Genomic DNA, 23337 nt, shown 5'->3' on the forward strand with positions numbered 1-23337 from the left:
GGCTACATGAAGCATAACATCGTTGGCAACCTCACCCACCTGCATGTGCCTGCAATTCCTCTTAGTTTCATTACCTTATAACGAGATATGGACACCGGCGTTCTGAATGTAATACCAAAATAACCAATCTAGGTGTTATTGATTACAATTCTGGTTCATACATGTGCCTAATCAACAAAAACGACCAACTAGACCGTTTAATGTCAACATGCATGCATACAATTTTTATATAATTTGAATTTAAACAACTTTTGGTTCTGTATAATTATTGTGCGACACAATACCCGGGTGTAATTAAAATATCTGGGCAGAATTAGTACCTGGCGTTCCGTTACTGGTTAAAGGAGTATTTCCATTGAGTGCAAAATGTCACGCGATCGACTTTTTGCGATCGCTTTTCTAATAGACCTTTCCGCACGCGGCGCGTTGATCAGTTTTGCATGGAAAGATTTCATTGGCTAATTTGCAGTGCGGGAAAAAGTTCGGACAAGTTAAACATTGAAAACAATATATTTTACAAGCCTAACAATGGATATCACGAGAATAACAGATGAAACTTCGAACAATATGAATGTGTATAATTTGAGAAACTTTCTCCTAAAAGGCAAATTTGTTGCTTTTTTGCAAAGGCAGCACTGAAAATGAAGCTTTCAATCAATGTTTTATTTCCACAAAGATAAGCTTGACCTGAAATTAAAGATCGATTGCAAATTAAAGGCAAAATACTATACCTGATCCTTTCAGTTTACAAGCGGCAGAAATGTCTGGACGCCTTGAAAATATTTTACCTTTTGGCATGGAAGATATAATATTCAACTTTTTGATATTTAAATCAAGCGAATACGAGACAAAATTGCTTCTACAAAGCGTTTGAGGACTACGGAATATTTCAAGATGGTCGTGTCGAAGACATCAAAGTCAAGTAAGTCGAGCAATTTTACAAAGTTTGGTTCGTCATGATCGAGAAGGCGCTGATTCAGCGAATGTGAATTAGAAACCAACTGCTGGAGTGCTGCATGGGTCTGTTTTTTTCTGCATACTGCCTTTGTCCTGGTGTTCAAGACGGCGCATGTAAACATGCATGTAGTTTGTATTCTCTTCGCGACTCTCTTTATCCCTCATCAGGTCTTGTGGACAGGCTTTGGCATTAATTTACACTTCGACTAACAAACGTTTTGCGAGAACCAATCAAAACCTTTCCCTTTTCTACGCAAAACCAAGCGCCGCGTACGGAAAGGTCTATTAAGGCGGTTTTCCACTAGGCGGAATTTTTCGATCGAACGAAATTTTTCGCTCAATTTTCTTTTCAATTGTGGTCGGTCAAGCGAATCCGCTTCGGTCGACTTCTCACAATTGAAAAGAAAATTGAGCGAAAAATTTCGTTCGATCGAAAAATTCCGCCTAGTGGAAAACCGCCTTTACACACACACGCGTATTTGTGAGAAAATCCTAAAACTTTTAAATCGCGCGCTCTTAGAATAAAGAAGAATTGCTTTCTACTTTTGCGATCTTACTGCTGAACTACGAACAAACAAAAATGGCTGCCAATGACAGGAGTGAAATGTGTAGCGAACAGACTGTGTTTTCTATGGAAAATACCGGGACATTGAACATCAGCGAAAGCTGGACTTCGAAGTTGGAACTGAAATATCAGCAACTCGCTTGTGAGAAAATAGCACAAACGATGATCAAAATGCAATCGGGACTATCGAGTATAATGTTGAAATTTATTGCTCCAGTACAAGAAGAACCATGTTTATGGAATACTTCTTTCAGAGCGTATAAGGACCAGGCAAAAAAGAAAAATGCGTGGTATAGCATTGCATCGAAATTCGGAAAGAATCTTCCTCAGGTAAAAGAAAAAATGGGATGAATCCTCAGTTAAACAAAAAAGATTAGCCCGTGAGTAGTTGTCAAATTGTGTGGATTATCTAATTCTGGAGTACCAAGATAACATAAATCATCACAGGAATGATATAATGAACTACTTCAAAAGAAAGACGACCCTGACATGCTGCTTTAAAAAAGTTTGCATTCCTCCCTAAATAAGCTTCCTCGAAGAAAGAATAGGCGAGCAGGAATGAAAATCCAGCAAGTTTTGTTCGACCTTGAAGGCTCTGATGATTGTTTTAGGCCGATATAAAATACCCTAACGTTACAATAGCACAAATGCCTTTACGTATTGTTATTGTCATGATTGCCAATCTTGGTTTTTTGGGGTCCAGAAAAAATGTTGGTGTGGACAAATTCTACTGGTTGAGAACGGGTTAAATAAGTTTAATATGGATCAAAGATATCAGTTAATGCCAAAACTGCGTCATTTGCCATATAACAACACCTTCAGTTGAACTAAAATAATCTTTATATTCATCTCGAACTTGTTGAGCAGATCTTGATGAATTATTTGATCCTCTAGCATGTCTTTGAAGCCTCTGTAAGCCAGCTGTTGATTCAATCTCTTGTCTGCATTGTCCTTATAAAGAATCTTTCTTTGAAAATCTTTCTATAACCCAAAAGTTTTTCTTATACATCTGTTCCTTTCTTCTCAATCGAAAACGTAATCGTAAGAGGAGCAGCAACAGTATTTTTTTTTCTACAACTGTAGACGAACTGCACGATAACTCAGGGGGTGAAATTGAAGCCAGTGCTTTTTACTTTTTCTAAGTTATGAGCTGAAGTACCTAACGCCAAATCTTGAGCCGTATACGAAATTAAAACTATTACTAGAAATACATGCATGCAAAATCCCCTCGCCTGAAGTAATAAACCTATATTTCCATTAGTAAAATTCTATAATACTCGTTTCTGCTGAATGATCGAAGTCGTATAATCTACAAGTTAAACTTACGAAATACTTGCATGCTTTAAAATACAAAATCTACCTATTTACCTGTTCAAAAACACTCCAAGAATGCTTTAAAATCGTAGATTTTTCACCAACTATTTGAATCAAAGTTTTTCTATCGGAAAGCATAATTTACTTTACATTTTAATCAATTTTAGAAGTGAATTTTTCCGTATATTTTCAAAACCATCCAAATGAAAAATATTTTTAAACTAATAAAAGTTTTATCATTCAAAATATCAGTTATGCTATCAGTTATGTTACAACATAATGTCGCTGATTTTGTAGCTATTTCTGAAACATGGCTACATGACGGTATTGATGATAATCTCCTACAAATCCCAAAGTATAACTTTTTTCGACGTGATAGACTATGTGGTAGAGGAGGAGGAGTTTGTGCTTATGTATCAGAAACCATCCCTTCCAGGCGACGTGACGACCTCGAAAATCGTATGTATGAATGTATGTGGGTATGGATTAGACCCTTTCGTCTCCCAAGATCTATCACTGGGATAATAATTGGAATTGTTTACAGCCCTCCTGACAAGCCTATACAAGAGCAACGCGACCTTGTAGCGTACCTAGTTGAAACTTTGGATGTTGTTCGAAATATGCACCCAGAATGTGGCATCGTTCTGTTAGGCGATTTTAACAACTTAGATATTTCTGAGTTACTTAGCTGCCACAATTTGTCTCAAGTGGTAACCACTCCCACAAGGGGTTCCGCTATTTTAGACTTGATAATAACAAATATTTACCCATTTTACAATATTCCAACAACAATTGCCCCCCTCGGCACGTCAGACCATGAAATAGTGAAATGGCTCCCCAGAATTAATGCACATGTTAACATATCAACGACTGCCAGTAAACGACATTATCGGTGCTTTCCACAGTCCGCGCGAGAAGCTTTTGGCCGGTGGGCGACTCGCCAAGACTGGCCTGTCGATGGTCAAAACCTTACCATAGAAGAGCTCGTCAGTGCATTCACCTCAAATATTTTGGCAGCTATAGATAAATTTTTCCCTATGAAAACTGTCAAACTACATCCTTTTGATAAGCCTTGGATGACAACATCCTTAAAGAATCTGATTATACTACGGCAACGGGCATTTCACAGTGGAAATAAATCTTTGGCACCACTATAGAGACAAAGTAAGATTAGAGATAATAGAAAGAAAACGGAAGTTTTATGCAGATAAAGTTCAACATCTGAAGAAGAGCGATACTAGATCTTGGTGGAAGCTTGTCAAGCGAATATCTGGTCAATCTAATAATATAGCGCCAATTCATTTCGAAAAGAATGGAGTAACTTTGACGGACGATCAATTAGTAAACTCCTTAAATGAATTTTATATCGCGGTGAATGCAGATATTCCTCCCCTTGATATTCACGAGTTACCAGCATTTCTGCCAGCGGCTGAGCAAGTACCGGTGATACATTCTTATCAAGTCTGTATGAAATTACAAAATCTCAACCCTTATAAAGCAATGGGTCCAGACAATATTCCACCGCGTCTTTTGAAAGAATTCGCTCATGAACTGGCTGAACCAATTACTGATCTTTTTAACCTTTCTTTATCTTCTGGAATCGTTCCTGATACTTGGAAATCTGCGAATATTATTCCAATCCCTAAAGAAAAACCACCGAAAGAGGAAAGCGACTTACGACCAATCTCTTTAACGCCCTGCATCTCTAAATAATGGAGGAATTTGTAGCAGAAATGATTCTTGAAGATATCGCACACAAGATAGATCATAAACAGTTCGGCGTTACAAAGGGCACATCTACAACTCTATGCCTTTTAGACATGTTTCATAATTGGCTGTTAAATCTGGACACGCCCGGTCAGTATTTGCGAATTTGTTTCTTAGACTTTAGCAAGGCCTTTGACCGCATTAACCTTAACATCTTGATCACCAAGTTGTTCCTTTTGGGAGTACGAAGGTCACTTTTGCCCTGGATATGCAGTTTCTTGTCAAATCGTAAACAACGGGTTAAGTTGGGTAAATCTTTGTCGGAATGGCTCACGGCGAACGCTGGTGTCCCACAGGGCACAAAATTGGGCCCTATATTGTTTCTTGTTATGATCAATGATCTCGCCCTACCAACCTGCGATTATTGGAAATATGTAGATGATCTCACTGCTTCCGAAGTCATACCCAAACATGGCATCTCAACAATCCAGTCAGATCTTGATTATATATCCTCTTGGGCCTCCGCAAATTATATGAAGTTAAACGTGAAAAAATGTAAAGAGCTAAGGACTTGTTTCTTCCGTGATACGCCTATGTTAGAACCGCTAACTATTGACGGAACAGCAATAGATGTTGTTGACTGCCACAAGGTTCTTGGTACCGTATTAAATAGTTCGCTAAAATGGGCTGATCATGTTAAAATGATTACAAAGAAAGCAGCTAAGCGGCTTCACATTATACGCACCTTAAAGAAAAGTGGTATGACCGCAGATGATTTATTAACAATTTATACTGCACTTATTCGTTCGGTCTTGGAGTACTGTTGCCCAGTTTGGCACACAAACCTACCATCGTATCTTAGCGACCAAATTGAACGGTTACAGAGGAGAGTTCTAAGAATAATTTACCCAAGTTTATCGTACAGAGAAGCACTGTCTGCTGCAGATTGCGTGCGGCTGGATGAAAATAGACAACGTCTGTGCTTTAATCTCTTCCAAAAGATAAAGTTAAATAGTGATAACAAACTCAATGCACTTATACCTAATTCAAGGCTCAGTGAACATGGTCGATCACTCCGCAACTCGGATAGCTTGTCTATTTTTAAATGTAGTACGGACCGATTTAAACGCAGTTTCTTTCCAGCGTTAACCCAATATTCAAATAATATATCCAGTTAATTATAATATTTTTTAACGTATGTAGGACATATAGTATATATCCAAATCGTCAATATTTTAACACTATCTATATAGTTATTTATAATCGTTACAACTTTTTGTAACATTTAATGCATGTATGTAGGAGAAATCATGTAAATAGAATATTTATATTTAAATTATCTGCTACTATATATTTGTTTTTAATAGAGTTACAATACTTGTAAATATAAAGTATTTCACTTCGGTGCAATTTTATATATTCAATAAACCTTTAATAATAAACCTTTAATAATAATAATGCTGACGCGAACCAAAATTTTAATTTAGCAAATCGCACGCTTGCAAACGTTTGTTAGTTACCAGTTTTAACTCGTCTTAAACCCACGCATGCGCATAACTTACAAAAACGCCCAACGTCCATGACATAATGGCGGACAACTTTCATTTCGCATTTGCATTCCCGGGCGTACGTAATTAAAATCTCCGGGGGGAATTAGTACCCTCGCCCGGTGCTTCGCACCGGCTCGGGGAAAAAGTTCTATTTCGTGTAGAAACAATCCGTCTGTCAACGGCACCCATTTTGCATTTTTGCTTTAAATTTCGCGTGGTTTGTGTATCAGGATTGGAAATTGAACTAAATAGTCGATCGCGCAATATTTTGCACTGAATAGAAATCTGCCTTAAGGGATATTGCCGATCAAAGTCTATATAGATACATTATGACAACGAAACGATCAATTATTGGAAAAAGAAATGTTGATTCTACAATACATGTATAACTTATTAGTACCTCGTGTAAGTATATCATTTGGGTCAATGGAGTTTTTTGCGTAGTAAAATCGTTCATAATCATGCGTTGCACCACTCACTCCATTTTCCCAAATGGTAAGAGCGATATGGCACATAAATTTTTGTTTATTTTTAACATGGGAAAATCGCAAATTCTTCATAGCGCTTTATCGCGGTTTTTTAAGACATAATTTTTAGCACCCAGTCCTGCCAGATTTTTATCCAGGATTTTCTACTTTCTTTAATATTTTCGCCTTTGTTGGGAATTTCAGGACTGTTTAGTTTTTTGTGCAAATATCGCGCCATTTTGCATTTCGTTATTCTTACTCTGTATCCTGAATGACGATTGGCTAGTTGTATATATACTGCAATTTTTTTTATTGGCTATCATATATATTTTATTGGCAAGGGTGCAATTACACATTGCAAAATGTGCAATTAGTATACGGTAATCATGCGACAGCGAGTGCAATTGGGGATTAATAGTACGAGTGATGTTTGAGAATTTTTACCAGAGTTGGATGAGCCGCTCAAATCCGACTTCTCTTAGCCAATGATATAACAGTATTTGCCGATGATTACAGTCTGAATGTAATAATCAACGAAATGTATCATTACTGAAATAAATCGGCTAATTAGCACGCCGTAATTTTAACATTACATCAATAACATTATACAATTAAAATTTTACAGTACATGACTGTCCTACCCTGCATAAACGATCAAACAACAACTCTCATGCGTCTTCTCTTCCTCTTAGATATTCAAGCCTCTGTCGAAGGTCAATTTGTGATTATAAATCTCGTCTACATCCCTGCCTATAATGATCCACAAAGTGTAGAGTACTTTCAAATTACTCAACTGTTAACCGTTGTGGTATGTACGACTACGACATTCTGATAAAATTTTAATATTCATGAAGTCGCTCTTGGGCTTTTGCTTCGATATTTTTGTTTTTTTATTCCATTCACCAACACTCACATACATTTCAGTTTCAATACGGAATATTGATAAAATTAGTCAGTGGCAATGGCGTCTGAACACTTTATGTCGAAACTGTAAAAAATGTCGTTTTAGATGAATTATCCATCATATTTCGTACACTCCCGTATGCGTTAATTGGACTTATATGCTTTAGTTGTTTGACTAGCGTATCATTATAAGTGTTGTGAATTGAAATAGTGTTCTGAATTCCGATCATTTTACCCTTACTTTTTCGAAATACCACAATATTTTAAACCCACGATTGTAAGTAATCGATTATAAGGTTTAAAGTGTTAGAGGTATAGCTAAGTTTGGTCCTCGCAACGCGTTTAAATTTATACCAATTAAAATTTCCAATTAAAAATCTTCACGATAGCAGATTAGCAGAACCGACGTCATGCATGAACAACGAAATATATGTTTAAAAGCTAGATTCGAGAGATTTCCTTTAAAAAAAATGCTAAAAGTTTTTTTTACCAAAGTCATCAATTTGTGAACAACACCATATAATCACAGCTTTCTATCTCTTACCCGGGCCCGTGTCAGTGCAATACTCACCATTGCACTGCACAAGCCCCGGGGTAACGGACAAAAAGCAAAATTGATGATTCATCACGTATTGATTCACCATGCAAAATATCAAGAATATTATTAAATTATTAAATTTTAACAAGAATATTTTTAATAAATTATATGCATAATTATCTATAATAGTTTATATTTTGTCTTTCTATAGCTTACGAATCTCTACACGAGAACAGCGAGGCTACGTTTTACCTTTCAGTCAATCATCATTTTACGACTATTGTAAGTTTTAACAGCCTTTTTGAGATTTTGCTCAACTCTTTGTTCACGGCCGTACCTAGAAGGTGTAAAGGTTTTACAAAAAACACAAAATTTTGAAATCACTGTCCTGCTGTTAAAAATTTGAATGACCGTACGAATTTTTTCCTGTGGGGATTAAACGCAAATAATGAAATGCTAGTTACAAAAATGTAAAATATTGTTGAATGTCGTAGTCATTGAGTTTTAGTCTATAAATTTATATTTTTTTGCATATTTGTGTATTATTATATATTGTTAATAAAGGTCATTTGTGGGTAGGTATTTAAACTCTAGTCTCTATCTATTACTTTGTGCGATTTAAATTTCGAGGTTTTTTGGGACTGTTTTTTTGAACGGATTATCCGTCAGTGTGTTGGGACATCGTATATATTCATGTATTCTTGTTTACGTATCATAGGAACAATAACGTACAAAGGAAATCAGTCGGGTCTAAGCAAGCGAATATATATATATATAATTATATATATATATAATTTAATATATATATATATATATATTCTCTTTTTTACGATTTCAGCCAAGGATCTCTTGGTTTTGATTACGTTGCAACATTCAATGATTCCGCTGGAATAACCAATGAAAATATTCAAGAAGAGTTAGTCGAGTCAATGAATGTAACGCAAAACGGCACATTTCTTGGAGCAGATCTCCAAATCAGCGAGAGCACAAATCTCACTGAAGTAAAAAGCCAATTTAGTGTGAAAGGTATTTAACTTCCAAATAATTATGTTAACGTTTATCCAATATTTTCGCTAACATATAACAAAAGCATTGCCAAATGGGTTGCCGAATGACACACCAGCGAGTTTAATAAGGGAATTTTTATTGTCTTAAAAGACTTTCCAGTAACAACTACCTTCGTCCGCAGAGGCGTTTGTGTAAAAGTATTAAAATAAGTAGCGGGCAGACGGGCAGGCTCAAGTTAAGAAAATACTCGAGAAGCCTCTGTCATATAATTTTTCTATTATGGTTTTAAATTACAAGATATTGCGTTTCTAAAGAATGATGTAATTAGGTTGAAGCAATTAGTAAGATGAATGAATATGATACATAATTTCATATGGCTGATGTGAATTCAAAAGGAATACAGCAGGGGCAACTGCCCCCACCCTTTACCAGTTGGGCAATGGGCGACTTGCGCTAAAGCAAAGCTTCACGGTAGTTTAGTTACACAGTAGAATTTTCCAATATGGCGATCGCGATGTGCTTTGTTGTGTTAACCGTGAATAACTCAACAATCCAGGAGTAATTTTTTTTATCTAGTTTAAGTAAAAAGCTTTTATAAATTCCTTAAGGCTTTTTCAGGCCTTTACCGTCTCATGGAATTTTTACAAGCTTTATATTTTGTAATATTCAACACCGTTGACAAGCGTGCGAAGTGAAACATGGCTTCGATTGAACATGGAGGAGCAGACATTTGCCTTTTCTTCACACTTAGGAGGTAGGTAAATGGATAAAAATCATTTTAAATGAAAGGCTCACTCTTGTTCGTTACGTGCGAGAAATATCTCGGCGATCGCGCTGTTTTCAGCAACTTGAGGGGTTAAAATGTTCGTACAACTAGCCAGCTAAAACAACACATGCTTTGATCAAGCGTTCCATTTTCAAACCAAAACATTGAGTTTGTTTGGCGGGAAAAATATCCGTTGAAATTGTTTGACATTTCATTTTTAGTGCAAAGTTTCTGTGAAACTTTGCAGTATTGTGGTGAGTGGCGAAAATTCACATCAGACAGTCAGACAGTCAGTCAGTCATAGTGTAAACTCCGGGGGGCGGAGTGTTTTTATGCGTGTAGTAGCTTTTTGTATATAATCAGTAATTTAAAGTTTTTAAATCAGTTTAACTTGCTTTATTTATTAATTCTCTACATCCCTTTTGCTAAGTTCACCAAAATATTGAGGAATTTTGACGGTTACTGTAAATTTTAAAGCATTGCTTTTCCGCGGTTTGGGTTTTGTTTCAAAGGGATTTGCGCAGATTTACCCCCGGAACACCCGATTTTTTCCTATACGTCGCAACTGCGCATGTGCCGTCAAGCCTTCAACATTATTCACGATGTAAAGAAACGAGGAGCGACGAGCATTGCTTCAAAACATTCCGAGCGTAAAAATCGTGCAATTCTTTGAGAATCTACGCAATTTATCAACTTATGTTATGAATTACGAGCATTCAATTCGACACAAATATAATTTGGAAGGTTTATTCCACGCTGTGTTGTTTATGTATTGATAGATCTCTTACACGAATGACGAATATATATTATGTCGATATATAGCAAGTCGATACCTGGTATTCTGCATACAGTACATAAATGATACTATACAAAACGGACATTTTGTGCAGTAATCAAATCATTTTGGCGGTATACAGTATTGATTATATGTAAATTGTTTTGTATCGATTTAGCTACGCGTCGAAGTATCCACATCATAGACATAATATGCACCGCGGTTTATTTACATTATTTACAACGCAACTATTTTGGCTATTCTTATGAAATGACGATAAATTGTTGCCATCATATAAATGTAGTGAATGTAGTCACAGTTGTTTGACGAAGAAAAGAGACTAAACTGAGACTAGGGATCCAAGGATAGTGCAAAGTTTCCATGCCCAAACATTTTGATTTATGCCAGTAAAATATAATGAACTAGGTTAAACATTAATGAAAAGGAAATTACTCAAAGCACTCAAGTTAGTGAAGTTACGTTAGTCGCAGCATAGGCAGCCCATGCAATGGCGAATGGTTTTATTTGATTTAAAAATGTACACTTTCATAAAATTCACACATATGTCATTTATTTACATGCTAATATACTTAAATCTTGTTACTTACAACAGGCGACTTGCTTGTCTGACAAGGCAATGTAGGTAGCCATTATATAGTATAATAATCCTAAGGTAGGCAACTTCAATCACAATATTCACATGCACACATGCAAACAGTCCAAAAATACGTCAATTTATCCCTAAAACTAAGCTAAAATAACAAGAGAAATGAAATCTACGATAATTTTACTATACACTGACTATATTTTAATAATTAAAACAAGTTATGGAACTAATGGAAGCGAGAAAAATGCGAAAAGTTTGTTGACTTTTGAGAACGTTTGAAAATGACGAATTTGCTATCTGATTGGCTGTCACAACAGCGAGAACAAAAACAGGCAATTAGATTACAAACTCGTCATTTTCAAACGTTCTCAAAAAGTCAACAGCGCGGGTCCAGCATCGGCCTATTCAAAAAATGAGTATAAAATCATAGGCGGCCCAGAACTGATCTCGCTGACCTTGCGCGACGCTCATGTTGTCTGAACAGTCTTTTATTATGACTGTTCAGACAACATATGAGCGTCGCGCGAGGTCAGCAAGATCAGTTCTGGGCCGCCTATGATAAAATATCAAAAACTTTTCGCATTTTTCTCGCTTCCATAACTTATTTTCATTATTAAAATATAGTCAGTGTATAGTAAAATTATCGTAGATTTCATTTCTCTTGTTATTTTAGCTGAGTTTTAGGGATAAATTGAAGTATTTTCGGATTGTTTGCATGTGTCCATGTGAATATTGAATATTGTGATTGAAGTTGCCTACCTTAGGATATATTTTAGTTGCTCATGTAAACCGGGCACAATTTTCTCAGTTTAGTCTCTTTTCTTCGTCAAACAACTGTGACGAAGTGTACATTCACTACATTTATATGATGGCAACAATTTATTCGTCATTTCATAAGAACAGCAAAAATAGTTGCGTTGTAAATAATGTAAATAAACCGCATTGCATATTATATCTATGATGTGGAACGTCGACGCGTAAATCGATACAAAACAATATACTTATAATCAATACTGTATACCGCTAAAATGATCTAATTACTGCACAAAATGTCGGTTTTGTATAGTATCATTTATGTACTGTATGCAGAATATCAGGACCGACTTGCTATTGACATAATATATATTCGTGTAAGAGATCTATCAAATTATTAATACATAAACAACACAGCGTCATTTCGTTCTATCCTCTTAGCTCTATTTATGGAATCAACCTTCCAAATTATACTTGTGTTGAATTGAATGCTCGTAATTCATAACATAAGTTGATAAATTGCGTAGATTCTCAAAGAATTGCTCGATTTTTACGCCCGAATGTTTTGAAGCAATGCTCGTCGCTCCTGGCTTCTTCACATTGTGAATAATATTCAAGGCTCGACGGCCCATGCGCAGTTGCGACGTATAAGAAAAAATCGGGTGTTCCGGGGGCAAATCTCTTTAAAACAAAACCCAAACCACGAAAAAACAATGCTTCAAAATTTACAGTAACGGTCAAAATTCATCAATATTTTGGTGAAATTAGCAAAAGGGATAGTGCATTAATAAATAAAGCAAGTTAAACTGATTTAAAAATTTTAAATTACAGATCATGTACAAAAAGTTACTAAAAGCATAAAATAAACTACCCCCCCGGAAAGTTTACACTATGACTGTATGAATGACTGATGTGAATTTCCCTACTCATCACAATACTGCAAAGTTTCTTTGAAACTTTGCACTAAAAATCGCGTCCGGTTTACATGGGCAACTAAAATTATAATTTAATAGTGACAGTATCCGCGGCTAACGTAACTTGAGTACTTTGAATAATTTCCTTTTGATTAATGTTTAACCTAGTTCATTATATTTTTACTGGCATAAGTCAAAATGTTTATGTTGGGAAAACGTGTTGCTTAGGTATTACAGGGCATGAAAACTTTGCACTATCCTTGGATCCCTAGTTAAACATTCACATTGTTGATATTGTTAAAAAGTACTGGTTGCTCGTTTACAATTCTGGAGAATTAGAAAAAAAATATTTTACGTATACTTGAAATACTCGAGCGTTACCGCCGTCTATTTTAACGAATTTTCGACGTGTCTTGTTGCTCTCTTTTTACGAAAATACTATGGAGGAAACGGAGGTAGCTTTAAAAACTAGAGGAGGAACAACCTGTTGTGTACCACTTTGTTCCAGCAATAGTGTGAAGAACAAGAATTTGTCTTTTTACAAATTTCCTTCGGAGTCACATAAGAAAGAAAAATGGCTAAACTTGTTAGGCATACAAAAACAGCCTTTAAAAAGCCACAAAGTATGTTCACTACATTTCCCGGGTGGTAAGAAAGTGTTGGATGCATTCCCAACTGGTCCTATGTCATCACATAGACCAACAAAAAATAGCAATGAAGGTCGGGGCAGTAATGTTAGTGCCAGCAATGATAGTACCAGCAATGATAGTACCAGTGTCCCTATCCTTGACAAACAGCAGTTGACTGAAGATGAAGATGAGCCTCTATACAATGACCCAAAAACTGAACTTGCTGAATTAAAAACTAAACATGAGGAATTGTTAATGAAATACAGCCAGTGTGTACTACGCTTAGAACATGTTATTGCAAGTGATGCAAATTTCAAGTTTTATACTAGTTTTCCGAATTATGCAACATTCAAAGCATTTTTTGACTACTTGCAACCAGCTTGTAATTTTTTAATGTATGCTGGATCATGTAACATGGAACATGTAGAGCCAAAAACAAAAGCACGGACGGCCACGGTCACTTTCCCCAGAACAAGAACTGTTCATGGTATTAGTTCGGTTGAGATGTGGATTGTTAGGACTTGACATTGCCAACAGGTTTGGAATTTCACACACCCAGTACTCACGCATTGAAACCACTTGGTTGGGGTTTCTTTACCACCGAATGAGGGCTCTCCCCATTTGGGCACCACGTAAACATGTTCAGGAGACCATGCCACAAGCCTTCAAAGATAGCTATCCTAATACCCGTGTTATAATTGATTGTACAGAAATTTATATTGAAATGCCAACATCATTTAGAAGTCAGTCTGCAACTTATTCCTCTTATAAAAATCACAATACTGCTAAAGGGCTCATTGGGATATCACCTGCTGGATATCCAACATTTGTATCTGAGCTACTGGGAGGTCCAGTGATACACAAATTACAAAAGATTGTGGCATTCTGAATTTGCTTGAGCCGGGAGATGACATCATGGCTGATCGGGGGTTTAATATTGAGGATGATATGCCTAGTGGAATTGGCTTAAATATCCCACCATTCCTAAATGGAGCTGATCAACTTTCAGTGAATGATGAGAGTGAAACAAGAACAATAGCTGCAGTTAGGGTGCATGTAGAAAGAGCAATTCAGCGCATTAAATGTTTCAGAATAATAAACACTTTCCCTTTGAGCATGACACCAGAACTGAACAAAATTTGAGTAATTTGTTCATATCTAACACTTTTCCAGCCACCCTTAATAAACGATAAGCCATCTGAGGAAACAATTACTGAGGGCACATAATATTCTGTAATTTGACAGTTTAATTAATCTTTAAGTTCAGCATAAATGTAACTAAAGTAAAAAGAAGTAAGCTTTGGAAGCATAGTTTTGCTCCACAATTCATGATCAAAGTATATCCGTTCACAATGGACTTCCTTTGTAGTATATACCACAAAGTCAGTCCATTCTACGTTGCATGAAGCCATGATGCCCTGCACCTGAAAATAATATGCATGACTTCTTTTCAACATAGGTTTAGGGTCCTTCACATCTGCCACTTGCAGATAAAATGAAGGATCCGTGCAGGCTTCTTTGATGTTCATGTCCCTTTTGGAAAACGGACACTTGACCTCTCCAATACCATATGGATTCTCTTCACTGGGGTCATACAATAAAAAATCTGGACTTGCACCTAGCCATGGAGCTTGTGCATTGACTACCAATCTACACTCAACACATGCTTTGATTTGTTGTCCATTGTCAAGACAGTTTTCTAAATGTGTCATGATTGCATTTTGTTCATTGTTACGTCCCCATTCACATGATTGTGGTGCTTTTGTTTTGCTGCCAGCCAATGAAAACTGCTTTGAGAGTAATGATTTTGGGAAAATATTTTCCCGACGTTTTAAAACTAGGCCAAAATTTGAGGCTGTTAAACGAAGACGCCTGTCCGCAAACCAAAGGTCATTGTTTGACTGCCCTCTTGTGCTGCATTCAATATCATGCAATTGTTGTTTTGTTTTAAAAAGTTTTTCCTGAACAAAAGGTGTATGCTGTGGAGGACAGGGCACATTCTTACACACTTCAGCAAGGCTGGGAATCGTAATTGCATTCAAGATTTTATCTCTAATTTCCACATTATATAGAAGATTGGCCCTCTGTCCAGCCTCAGTAAATCTTTTTTTTGAGGGCAGAGCTTCTTGAAACTCCTTGTAATCGAATGGTTTACAATTGTTTGATTCCAAAAGGCTTTCAAAATAATTGCTTGTGTTAGCAGATTTTAGCCCATTCTTTAGTCTTATAATGTCACTTTGATTTGCATTCTTAGCAAAAGCAGGTGCTGGGTTATTGTCAGTTAACAAGGTAGTTGAGTAAGGTCTCTTTTTTGAAGTGGCTTTGGTAAATTTGACATGATCAAAAAGTACAGCAGATTTTGTGTATTCACTTGCTGGTACATGCCACTGTTGTAGCAGTTGTGTACAAGATAGGTCATCTGGAACTTCATTTAATTCAAGTTGAATGAAGTCAAGAATTTGAAATAATAAGGCAGCTACATGCTTGCAGCAACCACCCTTTCCAGCAATACAAGAACAACTTGCGTGCGAAACTTTACCAGTGTCCTGGTGTAAATGAACATACACATTATATTGTGCCTTCTTCATTGATGCATGAACCTCGCTTTTCACAAGAAAGAAATGCTCAGTGCCTTTCATTACATTAGCCTTAACTTGTACTTTCGTGACCATTTTTTCTTTGAAAAGTTGATAGCCATACTTTTTATGTTTGATAGCATTTGGTGGTTTTCCATGTTTAGCTGAGGTGTCAGTAATTAGGTGTTGTTTAAGCAGTTCATGTGTGAACGGAGGCATGCCAATAAGTTTTTGTCCACTGTATGCTTGTACCAGGAGATTTACTATCCGTTTCCTCCATAATATTTTCGTAAAAAGAGAGCAACAAGACACGTCGAAAATTCGTTAAAATAGACGGCGGCAACGCTCGAGTATTTCAAGTATACGTAAAATATTTTTTTTTAATCCTCCAGAATTGTAAACGAGCAACCAATGGTGTTTAAAAGTACTTTTTAACAATATCAACAATGTGAATGTTTAAAAATGAAATGTCAAACAATTTCAACGGATATTTTTCCCGCCAAACAAACTCAATGTTTTGGTTTGAAAATGGAACGCTTGATCAAAGCATGTGTTGTTTTAGCTGGCTAGTTGTACGAACATTTTAGCCCCTCAAGTTGCTGAAAACAGCGCGATCGCCGAGATATTTCTCGCACGTAACGAACAAGAGTGAGCCTTTCATTTAAAATGATTTTTATCCATTTACCTACCTCCTAAGTGTGAAGAAAAGGCAAATGTCTGCTCCTCCATGTTCAATCGAAGCCATGTTTCACTTCGCACGCTTGTCAACGGTGTTGAATATTACAAAATATAAAGCTTGTAAAAATTCCGTGAGACGGTAAAGGCCTGAAAAAGCCTTAAGGAATTTATAAAAGCTTTTTACTTAAACTAGATAAAAAAATTACTCCTGGATTGTTGAGTTATTCACGGTTAACACAACAAAGCACATCGCGATCGCCATATTGGAAAATTCTACTGTGTAACTAAACTACCGTGATGCTTTGCTTTAGCGCAAGTCGCCCATTGGGGCTAAGGTGCCCTTACACGATGCAATTTTGTTCGATCCAATTAACTTCTGATGTATGGGATGTAGTGTATTATCGATGAAGCAATACTGGGTTGGCTTCAGTTTATTTGCTGCCCATATTCATTGCAAGTCAACTGAACAAACTATTAAATTGGGTGAATAGGGTCCAACAAATTTGGATCGTGTAAACTGGGCTTCAAGTAGAAGTTTCAAGAACGAGTATGGACAATATCACAATCGTCTAAACACGATGACACGAGGTTCAATGGGTCAAACAATGCTTGCAAACATTCTATATTTCGGTTATTACGCATTGCTACAGGAGTGCCTTTTTACCAAAATCTGTCCCCTTTGCCACCTCGCATCGTTCCGGGGTCCCTGGTTATATAGTCCAAAGTTTCAGTATTGTGGTGAGTGGAAAAAATTCAAACGGCCGTTTTGCACGGGCAACTAAATTACAATACAATGATGACAACATTGCGCCTAATGTACATTAATTTTGATTATCCTGGACTCCTTGATTGTGATTTAATGGTAAATTTTTTAGTAGTAGAACACTTTAATAGTAAATTTTTTACAGTCCATATCGAACTATACAACCAACGAAATTATTTGGAATTACAATTGTAATCTAGCCAGGTAAAGGAAGCGTACAAATTTCAGGATAATTTTTAGAGCAATCGAAATACTGAAAAATAAACTTTCTGCTTGAATCACGGTTTTGTTAAACCGGGTTCTTTAGATTTTTACTGGCAGAAGTTAAAACCCTCATTCTGTTATGTTGGGGACAGACGACACGTTGCTGAGGTATTAGAGGGCATGAAACTTTGCACTATCTTATGGATTCCTAATTTCAAAATCATGACCAAGGAGACATGTTATAAATTTCACAACAGAATAAGCACATGCGTGCATATGAAAGGTTTACACTGGTGAAGGGATTCCGCTCATTATTTGCTCAACTTGGTGCCGAGACAGAGAAAATAGCTTATCCTAAGAATATCACCGAGGCAATATTGACTTACAATTCTCAGGGCCAAAAATTATGGATTAGGCGCAAAATAGCTTTATGCCAGCTATGCATTTTGCATGCCCCTTCCGCAGCTCAGTTTTCTGAGCATTAATGATGACACATTAAATTTTACACCGTTTTGGGATAATATTGGCTAGGAGTAATGGTTCTCCTAGCCGCTTTATCTCTTGCAAACAAAAAATATTTATGATTACATTCGATTAAAATTCCAAATATTATGTATATACGCCTACTAACATCGCTAAGATATAACGGTCTTCTCTCTATATATATCAGCTACTGTAAATTATCCAATGTACATAATTGTTAGTGGAGGCTTTGGGGAGGAGGTGGGTTCAACTTTAAACGAGCTCTGTCTTTTGCGATGTCACGCTTAATCTGACCGTTTGTGGTTTGGGTATTTGGTCTTTGTTAGTTTTCAAATTGCTGCTGGCCATTCACCACCATTCCCATATCGCGTGCACTTCGTACCTGACGGTCTCTTAGATTGGGCGCCAAGCCCATCATATAAGAGTTTTAATTATTGTCGGCAAGGCGTATCTTCTTGGGGGTACACCTTTCCTTAGTAGTCTATTTATAATAACATTACATAAATTTCTTATTTCCTTCGTAAATATTTTGTTTTTCACTAAGGCTTTTATTATTATTAATAGTACAGGCGTGCGATGGCGAATATTAAAGTTAAATTATTAAAATACGACTGATGTTTAAAGATATTGCCAAAATAGGACTAGTCGTCGGGGAGAGTTAATCCCCAATTGTACGAACAATATTACTTGTTTATTATTATCATAAGAAAATCGTATAACTTTGGTAGCTTTGTTGCGAACTTTCGTTTACCTTTTTGGCCTTTTTATTTCCTCCAGGGATGTTTAGTTTGTTCGCAAAAAACTTTCCGCCATTTTATTATTTTTACGATCGTTAAAATTAATGGTATTATACAATTTTTTCTCCCAGATTATGACGAATGTAATCCTCAAAATAGTATCCATACTCCTGATTGTGGTAACAACGCGTTATGTAGGAACACAAACACAAGTTATGAATGTATTTGTCATTCTGGATATGAAAAAAATAACACAGGCTGCATTGGTAAGCATAAACACGTCTACTATAGGGTTTGATATCTATTTTTGTCTCAAGTGTTCTGGATTTATCAAGTGGCAATCGTGTCCATTCTAAGTTGTTTTTGGAAAGGTATTTAAGTGCTTTTAACGTATTTTTTCGTAATAGTGTTGTTTGTTTGCATGCAGTGAAATTGAGACTTACCAAACTGCGTGGTATACGGTTTATACATGAGTGTTCCACGTTTTAAATATGGATTCGTGCGCTACTTCATGCGATGCAAATTACGTATGAAATGTTATAGATGGTTTTATGATATAATATATTTTGGAATATTTCTTCAATCCTTCTTACTTCTCCAACATTTTTCATTCGCTATCCAATTAGTTATCGCAGCACGAAAATAGTACTCTGCACCGAATGTGCGCATTCATCAAAACTGCCCGTCTTCTTCGCCAAATATTCATGATTTATTACCTTTAAAGATGTTGACGAATGCGCACTTGACACTGACAACTGTCACAATCAAGCAACGTGTAAAAACACCAATGGGTCGTTCACTTGTACCTGCAATGAAGGGTATACAGGAAACGGAACTACCTGCGAAGGTATGTGCTTTCTATTACTTTTTGTTTTTCATAAAATATTTTTTTCATAAAAAGAAGGATTATAACTTCTACAGTCTATTTGGACGTTACTATATGAACGTGCATTAATTATTCAATCTTTGCTGCCTTAGAAGATGCTGACAAATGCAAACTTTGAACTCATAATTAATTGTCACTGATGAGATTGTCAAAGCAACAGTCATAATTATGACAGTGAAATTTGACACTGCTATATGAACAAAATATGCACATCGAGTTATTAAACAGTGTCCGTCGTTTAATGTTCAATTATATTATCTTTGAAGATGTTGACGAATGCACACTTGGGACTCGTAATTGCGACAGTAAGGCAACGTGCAGTAATACCATCGGTTCGTTCATTTGTACCTGTAACGACGGTTATACAGGAAATCGTACTGCATGCGAAGGTATGTGCTTTGCATTACTATTTTTTTAAAGTTTTGGTCTAAATTTAAAATCTAAATTTCTGGAATCGGAATGCGAACAACTCTAACAACACTGCCGCTTTGGAACACATATAACTATAATAATTATAAACTGCTCAGCAAGATTAATAATAACCCGTTAACTGTTAATCATTAAAGAAAACCAGCTCCTTCGTGAAATATTCAATCTTTATTACATTTGAAGATGTTGACGAATGCACACTTGGGACTCATAATTGCGACAGTAAGGCAACGTGCAGTAATACCACGGGTTCGTTCATTTGTACCTGTAACGACGGTTATACAGGAAATGGTACTACATGCGAAGGTATGTGCTTTGCATTACTATTTTGTTATAGTTTTGGTCTAAATTTAAGATCTAAATTTCTGGAATCGGAATGCGAACAACACTAACAACACTGCCGCTTTGGAACACCTGTAACTATAATAATTATAAACTGCTCAGCAAGATTAATAATAACCCGTTGACAGTTAATCATATTGTTAATCATTAAAGAAAACCAGCTCCTTCGTCGGAACGTGGTATTAACGTAAGGTAACGTTAAAGTCCGACGTTAATACAACGTCCGTACAACGTTCAACTCAACGTTCATATAACCTAATGTCCGACGTTAATGCAATGTTCAGCTAATGTTCAGCGCCAACGTTGGGCTTACGTTTAAACAAGGTTCAACCAACGTCAAGATAACGTTGGATATCAAGGTTGAGAGAACGTTAATTATATCGGGATATTTGAAAATTTCTGCAACTTCGTTTGCGAGCTTGCGAATACAGATAATTAATGGCTATCTTTAAAACCAGGAACGGGGAATCGAGGAAGGGAACGGGGAAGGGAACGGGGAATGATAAAACAAGGAATGGGAAAAGCCGGAATCTTTAAAACCAGGAATGAGAAAAGCCGGAATCTTTAAAACCAGGAATGGGAAAGGCCGGAATCTTTAAAACCAGGAATGAGAAAAGCCGGAATCTTTAAAACCAGGAATGGGAAAAGCCGGAATCTTTGAAACCAGGAATGAGAAAAGCCGGAATCTTTAAAACCAGGAATTAGAAAAGCCGGAATCTTTAAAACAAAGAATGAGAAAAGCCGGAATCTCTAAAACCAGGAATGAGAAAAGCCGGAATCTTTAAAACCAGGAATGAGAGAAGCCGGAATCTTACGGCCGGAAGTTTGTAACTAAATTAGCTACAATTTCCGCGCGTAATACAAAATATGCTAATTTGACATGGCTATATTTTCCGTATTTTACCAAATTTCGCAGCCAAGTTTAGCATTTCCACTAATTCAAATACGCTCAATTCTTTTATCTGTTATATGGAACATAAACTGCATTCTTTTGTGGTGGAAGGGATATATAATACATATATATATATATATATATAGTTATATATATAAGTTGTTCTCAAAGAGCCAAGACAAAATCAGCCTCCAGTCTTTAAAACCTTCGGTGAGAATGGTAACTGTTTAATTATAATCTGAGTTAATTAAGGTACACAATGCACTAAGATATTTTCATTTTCTATACAATTTTACTTACAAGCAAAATTATGTAATATTTGGGACAACAAAAGTGTAGTGCATTGTTCAGGGGTAATCTGATTCAATAATGAAAAGCTTTTACCATGAACTATGACAAATATATATTGCAAAATAAGCTTAATATGTATGTATATTAAATGGAGCAAAATTGTGGTTTGCATAAATTTATACTGATATACTAAGTAGCTGTAAATACACTGTACTGAATATAGAAAAGATATAATATATTGTGTATTTAATGAAGTTGTTCTTGCATATTTTATATCATGCAGTATGCAATTCATATGAAAATTTAGAAATTCAAATTTGGATTCAAAAAGTTTTCATTTCCAACCAAACATTATTCAATTTCAATAGCAATGTAGATATTAAACGGTAGATAGCAACGCGCAAAGCTCCACTTTGTAGGTTTATGAATGAGACCAAATCAACAAATTTAACTGTTCACAAACTAACCTTAATTGTCAGTCCTTGTGTTCGTTTCATCGTTTGTATAAATATATATGTATTATATATCCCTTCCCCCACAAAAGAATGCAGTTTATGTTCCATAAAATTATAACAGATAAAAGAATTGAGCATATTTGAATTAGTGGAAATGCTAAATTTGGCTACGAAATTTGGTAAAATACGGAAAATATAGCCATGTCAAATTAGCGTATTTTGTATTACGCGCGGAAATTGTAGCTAATTTAGTTACAAACTTCCGGCCGTTAGATTCCGGCTTTTTTAATTCCTAGTTTTAAAGATTCCGGCTTTTCTAATTCCTGGTTTTAAAGATTCCGGCTTTTCTCATTCCTTGTTTTAAAGATTCCGGCTTTTCTCATTGCTTGTTTTAAAGATTCCGGCTTTTCCCATTCCTGGTTATAAATATTCCGGCTTTTCTCATTCCTGGTTTTAAAGATTCCGGCTTTTCCCATTCCTGGTTTTAAAGATTCCGGCTTTTCTCATTCCTGGTTTTAAAGATTCCGGCTTTTCTCATTCCTGGCTTTTCCCATTCCTTGTTTTATCATTCCCCGTTCCCTTTCCCGTTCCCTTCCTCGATTCCCCGTTCCTGGAATTCCCAATACCCGAGTGTAATTCCTAACCTCCGGGCGGAATTAGTGCCTTCGCACTGGCTCGGGGACAATGACGCGAGGAAGCACAGTATTGGTGGTTCAGTTGGCTTAGTTGCGCTTACTGCATGCTTATCAAAAACAAAAATCCTAAGATCAAAATTCTTAGGATCAAAATCCATCAGAGGATCAAAATCCATCAGATCGCCTTCAGTTTACGTGCAGGCAGAGGTTTCCAAAACAGGTTAATTAACAACTGGTGTTTTAAATAAACAACTGGGGCACCAGGATTGTTTTGAAGCTGCTCAAACTTTTAGTTGGAAATATTCCGTTTTATTATTAAGAATTGTAGTAATGATGCATTGTGCTCTTTTGAAATATTAGGCTAATAGTCCTTTTCGGTAATTACGGCCAACATTTTAACATCACAACGTCTTAAATTTAGAACCACCTTAAATGAAATGGATTTCAAGTTTTACTCTCACGAGCCACGTGCAGAGATGCAAAAACATCCTCTTTCAACACATGCATGAGATT

The 23337-nt window shown here is 36.2% G+C and overlaps 1 protein-coding gene across 1 annotated transcript in view; it reads left to right on the forward strand.

Moving 5' to 3' along the window:
* Positions 1 to 23337, forward strand: part of LOC114540502 (fibrillin-2-like) — a 44199-nt gene that overhangs the window by 1944 nt on the left and 18918 nt on the right. The window contains exons 4-10 of the mRNA XM_028560635.1: positions 7253 to 7368; positions 8213 to 8283; positions 8840 to 9027; positions 19026 to 19160; positions 19619 to 19741; positions 20047 to 20169; positions 20393 to 20515. Of these exons, the coding sequence (XP_028416436.1) occupies positions 7253 to 7368; positions 8213 to 8283; positions 8840 to 9027; positions 19026 to 19160; positions 19619 to 19741; positions 20047 to 20169; positions 20393 to 20515 (879 nt within the window). The remainder of the gene's footprint in view (positions 1 to 7252; positions 7369 to 8212; positions 8284 to 8839; positions 9028 to 19025; positions 19161 to 19618; positions 19742 to 20046; positions 20170 to 20392; positions 20516 to 23337) is intronic.

This window comes from Dendronephthya gigantea, unplaced genomic scaffold (genome assembly GCF_004324835.1).
Source record: "Dendronephthya gigantea isolate DGI-Jeju-01 unplaced genomic scaffold, DenGig_1.0 000237F, whole genome shotgun sequence".
Taxonomy (NCBI): domain Eukaryota; kingdom Metazoa; phylum Cnidaria; class Anthozoa; order Malacalcyonacea; family Nephtheidae; genus Dendronephthya; species Dendronephthya gigantea.